The 13876-nt window shown below is 35.3% G+C and overlaps 1 protein-coding gene across 2 annotated transcripts in view; it reads right to left on the bottom strand.

Annotated features, from left to right (window-relative positions):
- The window catches only part of SLC26A7 (solute carrier family 26 member 7), a 143967-nt gene extending 138859 nt beyond the window's left edge, over positions 1-5108 (bottom strand). The window contains exons 1-2 of one of the 2 annotated variants that reach the window (XM_015145681.3): positions 4959-5108; positions 4534-4839 (exon numbers count right to left, since the gene is read on the bottom strand). In XM_015145681.3, the coding sequence (XP_015001167.2) occupies positions 4534-4726 (193 nt within the window). In that variant the 5' untranslated portion in view covers positions 4727-4839; positions 4959-5108. The remainder of the gene's footprint in view (positions 1-4533; positions 4840-4958) is intronic. The other variant, XM_015145682.3, reaches the window with a different exon arrangement.
- Between the last annotated feature and the right edge of the window lie 8768 nt (positions 5109-13876).

The following is a 13876-nucleotide window of genomic DNA, read 5'->3' as shown; positions in this document are numbered from 1 at the left end:
GCCATTCACAGAGCTAGATAGGTAATGGGCATACCAGCAGGAAGGGTGGCAGTGAACATATGAGTAGTGGGAGCTGTGGCAAAAGTGAGTAGCCTCTCTTAAGGGCCTGCAGATTTTGCCGCATGGGGATGTAGGCCCTGTATGGCCACGTCTCCCCAGATTTTTCAAGAGAAGCTGGGCATCTGGACTTTTATATAAACTATTCATATTTGTTACTGTTGGCTGAAGAAAAAATTAACATTGTTTGGCACAAAGAAAACGTATCTTTTACCAGATTTGTCAGGAGGCCTGCAAATTTGTAACTTCAAGAAAGTAAGAGAAGTTGGAAAAAATCAATTACTTGTATTTTAAAGTATTTTTTTTACTATCAGTATCTTTATTACATTTATTTGTATAATAAAACATAAGAATTAGTTTAAATTCAGTTTCCTCTCTAGAGTGATGGCATGCTACAATGGAACAATTGGTGGCTTCTAGAATGTTTTAATTCTTCCAAAAAACATTTATGTGCCAAGCAATACACAAGCTGGTAAGAATATATAGATTAAGAAATTGTCTTGTTTCCAGAGCTTACAGACTAGTGTGGAAAGAGTTGTCGCAAGATATTATAATACAATATGTTAATGCCTATCAAAGTGATACGTAAAAAGTACAAAGGGGGTAGGAGGGAAGAAAACATCTTCCTAGGAGATTGGGAGGGATTCTTAGAGGAGAGATCTCTTTGAGTAGAGCTTTGTATCAAGAGGCCCAGATTATTAATGATCTAATAGGACATGCTGAAGAATTGGACTTTTACTCTAGAGAAAATAGAGGTTCATTAAACAATTCTGAACAGGATCGATGCATTCAGATTTTTGTGATTATTCTGGCTGCAGTATGGAATATGGCCTACAGGCGGAGACAGAGTAAGGAATGAAGACCCACAAGATGATGATGGTTTCAACAGTTCAGACAGAGAATTACGGCGGCTGCAGGGCCATGAAACAAGACTACTTGGTTAAAATGATAGGGGATAGAAACAAAAGAAGCTGGCAGCTGATCGTATGCTAGTGGGCAGGGTGGCAAAAAGAGGAAAGAGTTGAGAATGATGCACAGGACTGTCTAAGAGAAGAAGTTTAGCATAAAGATGAGGGCATAGTCTCAGGAGCCAGATTACTTGAGTTCAAATCCTACCTCTTCCATTCATTTGCTGTGTGACTTCAGGCAAGTTGTTTGTCCTCTCCCAGCTTCAGTTTTGTATATATGTCAAGGGTTCTTACAATACTGCTTGTATCTGTGCCTAAAAACTACTGTTGTTATTATTATCGTTCTGCTTCAAATGGAGGTTTCATTCAGTTTGTTTTAGAAGACACTGCATTTGAAGTACATTTAGAATATTCTAGGTTAGGCATACTTAAATATGTGGATCTCCAAGGCCACTCAGGAACCAAGGCTGATAGAGTCAATGCTACCTCCAATACATAGCTTTCAAATTTGCCTTGGGCACTAATACCTGCCAGCATATAGGGGACATGAGGATCATATATGACTTTTATGGACTAGGACTGGAAGAAGTATACTTCTGCTTATTTTCCCTTGGCCAAAATATAATCACAGGGCAACACCTAACCTCAAAGAAAGCTGGAAAAGGTAGTCTTGCAGTGTATACATCACATTTTACTGATAATCTGGCTGGTTTTTAAAAATTAATAAATAAATATGTAGATCTCAAGTTGAGAAGAAAGTTTCATTAATAGGTGATTAGCATCTTTTATGCTTTTAGAGAAGGCCAGGGTTTGAATCTCCAGGACACCAATGTTTGGTGGGAAGCAGAACATCTGCAGAGAATCATAAGAAGAGAAGGACAGACAGGTAGCAGGAGAAAAACAAGAGTGCTGTCTAAAAACCAAGAGAATAAAGGATTTCAGAAAGACTGTAGTCAACACAGAAAATGCTACTGATAATAGAAAAGCATCTATATTTAACAATTAGGAAATCTTTAATAAAGTAAAGATTTACTTTATTAAAATAAATTTAAAACAGCTTCTTGGTATTTGACATATAGAAAACACTCAAATGAATTTCCATTATCCTTCTTAATTTAAGTGCACTCTTGAGAGAACTAAAAGCAACTACTAGATTGAAACATAAACCTTCCATCTTCGTAGGTCAAAAGAAACATTAAATTGGACAATTTTATATAATTCAACTATGCTGAGTAACTGAACAGCTGCTTCAAAAATCGATAAAGCTAAAAAAAAAGGTGCTTGATCCTATTGTTTGTGTTATGATGCAAGAACAAAAATTATTCCTCTTTCTTCTAATTTTCCTTAGAAAATTGAGCTGATAATAACTGCCAATATTGTATTCAGACAAACAAGAGGAAATGATATCTAAATGTCTTCCTTAGTCTGTATCCCACTCTAGTTATTTTTCCTGTCACTTTGCCTTTGAATCTAAAAACTGCAGGGATGAAACCTTAATACAAAAGTGATTTGAAGGGAAGGATAGTCACACCTTTCTAAAGAAATGTCTTCTATTACTAATAACATTAGTGTTATGAAAAGTCTGGTTATTTTGGCAATGTACAGTATAAAGTGAAAATGTTAAGGTGTTGGCTTTGGAATCAAGTCCTGACTCCACTACTTATCAGGTATGAGGTCCAGGGAAAATTTCTAACTCTTCTAAGCCTCCATTTTCTCCTGTGAAAGATGGAGAGGAGACTGCTGTGTCTTGGGATTCTGTTAGGATAGAGGGAGATAATGTATGCAAGGGTTTAGGGCATTGCCTCTTACAACAAATGGTAGCTTATGGCATTTCACTTTTTAACTCTCTATACATAGTACATGGTCATGAAAAAGTTTGAGAAAATTGTTTTTAAAAGAATAGACATTTTAAAAATAATTAGTCTTAAATTTCACAAACAAAAACGTTTAAGTTTTTGTAGTGTAGTCTTATCCATTCACTGGTAGCCTTCCAAGAGAACCAGCAGCCAGATTCATAACTTCCCAAGACACTAGGGCTGGGTACGTGCTGTGCTTCTTATCAGTCTTGGAGCTGGCCAATGTGTCCCTTCATAACCAGTGAAATACATGACTCATAAAACAAAATCCCTCAAAATCTATACCCAAATAAAAGCCACATAATTAATTACTGAAACTTCTACATAAATAATATCGCTAATGATATACCATAGATAACTTTATCTTATCCTCAAATTGTCTTATTAACTTGATATTTTCCAAAGGTAAAAAACTGAAATTATTATTAAAAACATAATTCTCTTTCATTTTACACTAAATTAAAGCAAAATAAATTTAAAACATGCTGAAACTATCTGGTTAAAAAAAAAAAGTTCATCACATAAGTTTTCAAAGTACATTGGTAGTGTTTCATTTTGAATTTAAAACTGAATAAAAGCAAGTCCAAAAATGCCCAAACCTGTTATTTACTTTGCATTTTTCTGAAATATTACTATGCATTGCTATTGGCAAAATGGTCATTAAAAATATAAGACTATTCAGTAAAATGGAATCCCATAAAGTATGACAGTATTATGTATCCTAAAGTCACTAGTGCAGATGTTCCTAATCATACTAAAATCACAAATACATAAACCAGTTTGTTCCAGCTACAGAATAATTTAATTAAAAGAGTGCTTATAATTTAACAATATAAATAATAGTTAAAGCCAAGGAGGTAGTGAAACTGCAAGGAAATATAAACCTGCAGTGTCTATGCCAAGGAAACTGCTCTAAATTCTCAAGGTTCAGAAATTAGTTCCTTTCCTTGCTACAGGTAGAAAATTATTTGAATTAGCCAAGAACTGCAATGCATATACCTTTAAGGCAAACAAATACACACACATGCACACTAGGTCGGTAGCTTTCACCAATAGAAACACCTACCTAAATCCAGAATATCATTTAGTCTGCTTTTGGGAAAGTTAAAATCAGACTTCTCACCAGTTTAAATTTCTTACTGAGAAATAGATGTAGTAGGTAATGTGATACAGAAGTAAATCAGCATATACAGTAAAACATAAGCTCTAAGGACACACAGGATTCTCTTTGCAAATACCAATCTTGGCAGAGAGCCTCCTTTATGTACAGAAAGCTTTGTTCCTTGTTTATATCATCTCTCAAGGCTACAACAGGTAATTGTGTGCTGCTAATTAGGTTCCAAAACGATTGTGTTCAAGCCAGGAGAATTTTATAGCTTGATTCAGTGAAAGTAGGAAACTATATCAACAAGATCATGTTATAAAAACTGATTCTCCCATAATTATGAATCTTTCACTCTAAAACAGTATGAATTTTAACAGTGAAAAAACGTAATGTCATTCAAGTTTATTCAATGCTTAATAGCTATCAAAATACAGAGGAAAAAAGACAATTAGGAAAACTTCTCCAAAGATATCCAATATGCTTATTTCCCCACAGTTAATATCCATTTATTTAGCTAAATTGTTTTTTCTAGGTCATACTATTATTCCAAGAAAGCAAAGTGACATCTACTCTGCATAATACAGGAAATTCAAATGCAATACATTACCTTGGGTCACCTGTTGAACTGCCAACATTATCCCAGACACAGTGTCTGGAAGCAAGTTTTCTTTCAGATTGTAATGTGGTGCCCAATCCAAAATGGGCAGTCGCCTTCTACACCACTGTATAATGTCTTCACACTGGGGGGTATGCATCTTGCCCCAAAGCATGCTTTTCTTTTTCTTCTTTGCTCCTGTCATTTTTCAGATATCTTCTTGTAGAAGTAAACTTCTCTAAACAAGAAAAAAAATCATTGCAGAACACCTCCTTTCAATGCCAAGCTCCAATTCGTCTGTGGTTTACAATGTCAAAGCTGCCCAGAAAATAAGTAAATAAAAGAGAGAGAGAGATTAACAGAAGCACTTCAATATATGCAGCTGTCTTTTTATGACACAGCTAACTATTCTAGATTTTAAAACTATAGATTAAAACCTTGAATTCTTATCTGAAGAAGTAGTTCCGGTACATGTAATATTTTTTTCTGGTCTTGGAAAAGTAATGGGTTCGGTGTTAAGTTGGTCTACAGCTCTCTCGCCAGTAATTCCCCTTATATTCACTGTAGTCTTATGTTTTTGGCTGCAATCCCAATGGTTAATGAGGTACTTCTGGGCGTGTGTTGGAAGTGGGCTGGGCTATGCTAATGGAACCAGGAAACATCCAGCTAGTCCAGTCTCTCCCTACAAGCTGTGCAAAATCATAAAACTGCCAGAGGGATCTGTTGTGCAAAACATATTCGGAGAATCCAGCCCTATTTCTTTGAGAGCTATATATTTTCAACATTATCAGATGACTGCCAGTTCTACAAAATTCAGAAACATAACAGGGCATTGCTAAAGGTCCTTGCCATTTTTATTCCCTGGCAGATGAGTTTTCATTCATACAGAAACATTCAGATAGCTACTGCCCAGTCTGGGAAAGGAGTAACTAGTTCTCATAAACAAAGGGAAATTTCATCTCATGGGCTAAGAAAATAAGTATCACAATGAGCACATATTTGTGACAGGGGATCTTCCCTGTCTCTGAAACTGTTCATTCAGTTTTCTCTGATGGTTTCTCTAAGTCCTGTAATTCATTCTATTGTAACTGAAAATTACTGAGGAATGTCATATGGTTCAAACTGAAGTTCCTTAGCTTTTTTTATGGTGCTGCCTTTTTTTTGTATAACTTTTGGGAGTAGGTGTTCTCTTTTTAAGAAGGGGTGTTGTATTTTATAGTAGAACAGACTGTCAAAGATTTTTATTTTATGATCATTTTGCTTAGCCTCCAAAAGAAAAAAAAAACACTTAAATCTATGAACTGTGCCATTGGAATTAAACCAAAAAGGCAATATACTAACTAAAATTGTATAGCCAAGGAAAAGAATACCATATAAATAGTTTGCTGAGGCCTTTTTAATGCCCATTTGTTTGGAGAATAGAAATCTGATTTCTGGAAGCCTTTATAATAACAAAGTACTTGGATCCCTTGGCTACTTCTAAGGTCTCTTGCTGCACTTTTTCCCGTTGTTTTTAAATTAAAGTGAAGAGTTACTCTCCATCTTCTAAAGATGAAATCTCTGGCTTTGTGTCTGTGCAAAAATACCTTTCTTTTTAAATCCAACGAAGAGACGCGGAGGGGATGGGGGGGTGGGGGGACTTTATTTATACTTATAAAATAGAAACTGCTTTGTTTGTCCAACTGTTTACATTATATTAAATTTCTAAACCATTCAATAGTTCAGGTTTGGGACCTGTAGAGAGAGCCCCATTTAGAGACTAAGTTGTAGCATTTTAATCCTATCCTCTTGGTATGAGAGATGGACTCACCAAATAATTGTAAATTCATGCTTGAAACATTATACTGCTTTTCCTTGACAAAAAGCAATCTTTACTTTTGTTTTATATACTCCATTTATTATATACCCAAAGAAATTCAGAAGCTATACATACACTGATTATGTATTACCTTTATAATAAAAGTAAACACAAGATTTTTTTTTTCAAATCCTATCTAGGTCATAAATTCAAATGTATGTTAACAATATGAGAAAAACAATTGAAAGCTTAACTGAAATCACCAATCAATATCTATTATTTGTGTAATTTCAATCATTTTTAAATTTGTGTTAAATTCCAGTAACAAAACATTCACATGAAAAGGATTTTATTAATTGAAGGTGAATAGAAGTACCTAAATCATATAGCAATAGCAATTGTTCTAAAACATTTTAAGACCAGGAGAGAGTACAAATTAGTTAAATAAAATAGTTCTGAAGTCTCTCAGTTTAAAAATTTCTTAAAATTAGAATAAATCTTTCCTAAAAATCTTTTTTGAAGCTTAAATCTGGAATTCCAATTCCAGATGTTTTTTTTTTTTCAAATTCCATGTGCATACATATTATTTAAAACATGCCAAACCAGAGCATGGATCACTCCTATTTACAATCAGCAATGCCAGAAAGAAAGAAAAACCATTATGAAGAAATTTATTCACACACATAAGATTCTCAAAGCAACTTGAACAGCCTGTAAAATTCAAGAAGCCTAAGTGTATTCATTCAAAAGTTTCAATGAGTAAAAGTAGCTTACAGTTCAACACTATGTACCATCTATATGGAATATCTCTTTCTTAACATCTGGGATAATACCTATACAAATAAAAAGATGAACTTGTTATCTTCCACTTCATACATGGATTAACAGAAAGATTTTTGTAAAATCTTGTTTTGATTACGTCACTGGTATGTTTGAATTTCAGTTATCTCCAATATCAAACTTAAACTCATTAGTGGAAGCACTGCAGTCCTTCTCTGCTCCCCTACTGACCTTCTACTCACTAGCTTCTCATTAACTCTAATTCAGCAAGTTTTTATTGAACAATGACAATTTGCTAGACTCTGTGTGAAGTGCTACAGAAAAGGGAAGGGAAAGGAGTAGCTAGTATCTCTATATTCTAGGAGTTGTTATTTAATGAAGAAAATCAAAACATGTATAACTAACTCAAGGCAGAATGTGATAAGTAACAGTCAAGTCATGCAATGAGTCATACGGGAGCTCAGAAGGTGGAGAGTGGCATTCCCCCTTTGAGGGGGAAAAAAAAAAGTATTTCAGCCTGCTGAGACTCTCTGTTGCAGCAAGTAAGTATACTCATGATCTCTTGGCCATTACTTTTCCTTTTTTTTTTTTTTTTTAGACAGAGTATCGCTCTTAACCCCCAGGCTGGAGTGCAATGGCTCACTGCAACCTCCACCTCCCAGGTTCAAGCGATTCTCCTGCTTCAGCCTCTGGAGTAGCTGGGATTACAGGTGCACTCACCTATTTCTATATTAATTTCCCTAGTTACATGGTCTTTTACATCTTCTAAACATTTACTCAATGTTTACCTCTTCCATGAAACTTTCCCTGGTTTCTCCACAGTTTTGTTTATGCTGTGTAATGAACATTCAGGTAACTCTCAGTGTATTTGTACATATAGAGCTGTAGTCATTTTCACTGTTTATTGGTTTTCCTCCTTTAAATCTATTTCATGTGATTTTTATCCAGTCTGACTCATGAGATTGTACATTCCTTCTGAGTAGGGATTATTCACATAAATTGCTTTGCTTCTTATTTAGAATTTAGTAGAAGGAGCTGCAGACATTGGATTCACTCAGTAAGTATTAACATACAAATGTTCATCCAAAAGTACCCAAAAATCATTTAATTTATCTCATACTGGTTTCCAGGTTGTGCTGTTAAAGAATCAGATAACCAAGTGGAGAGAAAATGAGAATAAAGGTTCTAGGAGAAAAATAAGATGAGATGTTTATCTTTGTTTGCTCAACTTCTCCCAGTTCTCTCACAATCTAAGGAAAGTTCTTTTTTTAACACAGTTTTTTTTTTCTAATATTATAAAATCTGGAGCACGAAGAGAAGAAAAACCAGATGGGAAATGCAGAAGAAACAAAGGAGACAAACAATAGATAGACACCTTCATGGGTTGGGGCTTCAGAGAGAATTTATAGCGGGTTGGCATGTGAGGCTCTCTGGGGCAATTATGAAGTGTGAGGGAATTTGACCAGGCTCAAGTGAAGAAAGAGACTTTTGAGAAATGCTGTGCAGGTTATAAATGGAATCACGTTTAATGGTTTCTGAGAGACATAAGTAAAGAGTGAAATTCCTCTCATAATACTTTTGATTTTGACATGAGGCTTCTTTGAATGTGGTCTCTGTGGAGATTAGGACACCTAAGGCACTGATTTATATCTAGTTACAATGAAAAATATAGATCAGACATTGGAAGTTATCAACCCCAAACTCATACCTACCTCAGGAAGTTGATCTACAGCATTTCTAAGAAGACACTGTAAAAGGCTCCCACTTGAGAGGAAAAATGAAGGCTGATCCTAAGGAAGGCCATACTCTACCCACCAAGCCACATAGCTGGCATGAGGATACGTCCACACAAAGTGCGTAATTGGTGTTAAGTCTACCAAACAGAGTGCTTTTTTTTTTTAAATTTACCCAAAGTTTCATATAGGCACATCCCTGAATCCAACCTCTGTTTTAATTCTTCCAATTTCTAAAATTAAAAGGCTTAGAAAAATAACCTATTCCAATTTTCTAACATTGTATTGTTAGAACTTCTTTTCCCCAATTATTGAGGCAAAATCTGCTACTTAAGAACCCAGTCCCAATGACACATAACACATAATTAGTTCTTCAGCTTCAGGCCTAATTAATTTAGTGTAACCCTCTAAAGAGTTCTAATATTCTATGGCGCTGTTTATTTCAAAAATACTCTTACATTCAAATATGGACGCACATAGATAAGTTAATTACAGTCCTTAACAGTGCTGTTAATATTTTTCTCATGATAGGCCAACCAGTACAGTAGAGTGAGCAAAGTTCTATGTTCTTAACAATGATTGCCAACATGTCTTACTTGGCTTTCTTTGGATTGAATAGAACTTTCCAATAGTTTCTTTAGTGTGTTTTTTTCTTTCTGCTATTATTTCATATTATGTGATCTATTTTGATACATAATAGGGGCAAAAGGAATATAAATCAAGTGAAGTCACAAAATGCCTAGGGACCAGGTGCAGTGGCTCACACCTAAAATCCTAGCACTTTGGGAGGCAGGGGTGGGAGGATAACTTGAGCACAGGAGTTTAAGACAAGTCTGGGAAACATAGTGAGACCTCATCTCTACAAATAATAATAATAATAATTGAAAAATTTAGCTGGGCATGGTGGCTCATGCCTGTGATCCCAGCTACTCAAGAGGCTGAGGCAGGAGGATCATCTGAACTCAGGAGGTCAGGGCTGCAGTGAGCTATGATCATGCCACTGCATTCCAGCCTGGGCAACAGAGCAAGATCCTCTCTCAAAAACAAACACACACAAAAAAGCAGCAAGAAAAAAATTGCCTAGGGAAAGAATCATTTATGTATTCAAACACATTTTACAATATTATAAGACATTTTCAAAGAAATCATAAAAAAAAGAAAGAAAAGAGGGAAAGAGGGGAGAAGAAAAAGGAAGAAGAAAAGGAGAAAGAAGAAAAAGGAAAAGAAGAAGAAAAGGAAGAGGAGAAAGGAAGAGAAGAAAAGGCAAGGTAAAGCAGAAAGCAGTAAAAAATAATTAATTGAGGATTAATAAAAGCCTTTTCTCATTTCTGATTAACAACTGATAAACAATAAGTAAAATAAACTATGGCCGTATCACGGCTTAAGAAGACTTGAAGACGCTTAAAAAGAGATTTACCCAATATACATGTAGGAAATTCACCTCCCTAAGCACTACATAATTGTGTGTCTGTAACTTGCTTTAGCAATCCTATTTCTAGAAACATTAACCTCTATGCTAAAGGAAATATGTGTATATTGGAAGATTATGTTTCTGTCTCTCTTCTGTATCTCATTTTGCGACTACACATACTAAGTTCCTTCAGTTATTCATAATATAATTTTCATCTTTTTACTTTTATTTATGTCTTTATATTTAATGCAAGTTTCTTTTAAGTGGTATACAGTTGGGTCTCGCTGTTTTTTCCAATGTGATGACCTGTGCTTTCTTTAGACCATTTACACTTAATGTAATTATTTATGTGGTTGGGTTTAAATCTACCATCTTGCTACTTCTTTGTCTGTGGATTGTGAGATTTTTTTTTTTACTCTGGCTAATGAAAACATGAACTGTGATGAAAACATGGAAGCTATGTGAGTTCCTAAGATTACTCATTTTAATCATTCCCCAGTGTCAGTAGGTTCCTCCCATTCACGTGCTGATCATTACTTAGTTGAACGTTCTGCATGTGCAGATATCTGAGTCAGTGTGTCTCTCCTCTCTCTGGTACTGTGCCATGTGAAATCTAGCTGCTTTGGAGTCTCCAGACTCAGCTCCTTCTCTTCAACCTATGAAGACTGCCAGCCTCCTCCTGAGTTCTCCTCCACCCCCACTTTTCGGCACCATGGTTGCAAACTTTTCTAACAGAAGATGGGATAATCTTAATGCTTGTTTTGTTTATTTTCCATCTTTCCAAGATCAGTCCTCTACTGACTGATGTCCACAATCTTGACACCACTATTTTATATATTGTATCAGGTTATTTTTATTTGTTTTAAGCAGGAGGGTAAATCTAGTCCCAATTACTCAAAACTGGCTAGACACTGAAGCTATCCATTGTATAATATGGCTTTCAAACTGTCCAACATTATGATCACCCTCCCTATGACCCGCTACAGCTTGCCAATTTTCACTTTAGAATGTGATACCAAAATTTTACACAATTCTTAGCTGTGTTCTGACTTTAAAAGCATAAACATAACCACACAATTAAATTTTAACTTTTTGCAAATCCACCGCTGTTTAAATGATATATTCTCTATATATTTTTATGTAGGAGATTTTTATAAAAATTTAACCACAACATTTTATATTAAACCTTGTCTGATATCTTGAATCTAGGCAATTAATTCATTGTATCAAAATCTTTTTAATCTGAATGTGTTATTATCAATACTGATAATCATGCTTTTCACTTATATTAGCTATTCCTCCAAACTTTGTTATCAGTTCTAATCAGCTGAGGTGGTTATAACAAAATACTATAAACTGGGTGGCTTAAACAAGAATTTATCACTCATAGTTTTGGAGGCTGAGAAGTTCCAGATCAAAGTGTCACCTGATTCAGCTCCCTGGTGAGGGCTGTCTTACTGGCTTGCAGATGGCCACTGTGTCTCTGCATTCTCACATGGTAGAGAGAAAAAGGAAGAAAACTCTCTGGTTCTTCCTTTATTAGGGTATCATTGCCACCATGATGACCCTACTGTCATGAACTTATCCAAACCTAACTGCCTCCCAAAGGCCCTGTCTCTAGATTCCTTCACACTGGGGGTTAGGGCTTTAACATATGAATATTGGTGGAATATAATTTACTCCATGGCATTACTAAAAAATTGATTAAGAATGCTGTATATAAGTCTTTATTAAAATCATTCATGAAAAAGAAAAACCAGACATAGTTACAAGTCCCTGTACTTCATATCAAAATTTATTCCTTAGTAGGCATTATTTGAGAACAATGAAAGGGAATTTTTTCATGTTGTCCCAAAAGATATGGAGAATTCATATCAAACTAATTACTGAAATCAAATATGTTATGTTTTCAGCAGTCATGTAACTTTTCAATATAGTACTTCTATTAAAAGATATTGAAGTTTATCTAAAAACTTCATTAGACTGGAGCTAGATAGAGAGTTCCTACCTGGAAGCGATAATAATTGCAGAGGAAAAAATGAAATATTCAAAACTATTGTGTTACTGAGAAGGAAAATGGCTAAAATATTCCATACAGCCTATATTGTTCCAAAGGTGTAAGTCCAAAAATAAATTTACTGAACACTGCCAAATAGTGTTTGACATGTAGGGGGAAATTTCAAAACCAGGGAAAATTCAAAACTAGCCTCTATCTTGTTAGCCTCACTAAATCTCTTAAAGTTGAAATAGTACCAAAAGGTCATTCCTAATTGAAAGGACACAAGCAATGTGAAAATCATCTTTATAGATATGGTCACTTTTATAGATATGGTCATTTTATAGATATGGACCATCATTTTAAGATATGGTCACTCAGCTTTTTATGTGCAAAGGAGGGGATTATTCTAAGATGGAGGGCTGATAATTATTTTTAGGGTTCCGTCTTCCTTGCAACAAAGAATGTTTTTCAAGACAATTATTGTGTCCATAGAAATATGAGTAAGTGTGCAATGTTAAAAAATAACCAACAATTCTCATGTATATTATTTAGAAATTAAAACTCAATTTTTAAAGTTGACTTTAAAAATTTGTTTTTACTGTTAAGCTTCATGGCTTTGTATTCTTCGTGTTAAGGATCAACAGCAAAATGCACAACACACTTTGATAAGAATTCAGAAGATATTTATATTTCTCAATATTTTTCTTCATTTTTCTGATTATTATTATTATTGGAGACGGAGTCTCGCTCTGTCGCCCAGGCTGGAGTGCAGTGGCGCTATCTTGGCTCACTGCAAGCTCCGCCTCCCGAGTTCACGCCATTCTCCTGCCTCAGCCTCCCGAGTAGCTGGGACTACAGGCGCCCGCCACCACGGCCGGCTAATTTTTTGTATTTTTAGTAGAGACGGGGTTTCACCGTGTTAGCCAGGATGGTCTTGATCTCCTGACCTCGTGATCCACCCGCCTCGGCCTCCCAAAGTGCTGGGATTACAGGGGTGAGCCACTGCGCCCGACCCCAGATTTCTGATTGTTTCCTTAGAAGTCGAATTATTAGGGTACGAGTGTCAAAGAATCATTGCTAATGATGTCATTTTTATTGGACAGTATTTTTTCCATGTGCCAATGAGGCTCTTCTGGCTCACCATTTTACATGGCCCTGGACCTATAATAAACTCATCTTTTGAGGGTCTCACTCAACACTGTTGTGTGTTTACCTCCACAACACTTACTGATGTCTAGTTTTCTGGATCAATTGAATTTCCAGTAAGAATTTAGAGCATTCATGCTTTCCCAGGATCTTAAAGCCATGGAATATATTTTTCTTTTGCACTTGTTTTTACTTGCTAGTTTACATTCCACAACTGAAAACCTAATTTAAATATAGGCTACCACTAATGACTTGTTCACAAACAGCACATAATAATATTCAGAAATTTGTAGTGCTCAAGCTTATTTGTCTCGGGAAGTCAAATTAAATGCCCAAGTATAACTCAGACAGTGGGGGTCAAAGTACTATAATAGGAAAAGGGACAGTGAATAATTATAAGTTTCTCATTTATTGGAAGATGCAGAATAAGTTTATAAGCCAATTTAGTTTGTTGAAAATGCAAACTTTTAAGAAACTTTTTAGACCTT

Source organism: Macaca mulatta, chromosome 8, assembly GCF_049350105.2.
Source record: "Macaca mulatta isolate MMU2019108-1 chromosome 8, T2T-MMU8v2.0, whole genome shotgun sequence".
NCBI classification, from domain to species: domain Eukaryota; kingdom Metazoa; phylum Chordata; class Mammalia; order Primates; family Cercopithecidae; genus Macaca; species Macaca mulatta.
The sequence above is the reverse complement of the archived record's forward strand: the minus strand, read 5'-3'. Positions and strand labels throughout refer to the sequence as shown.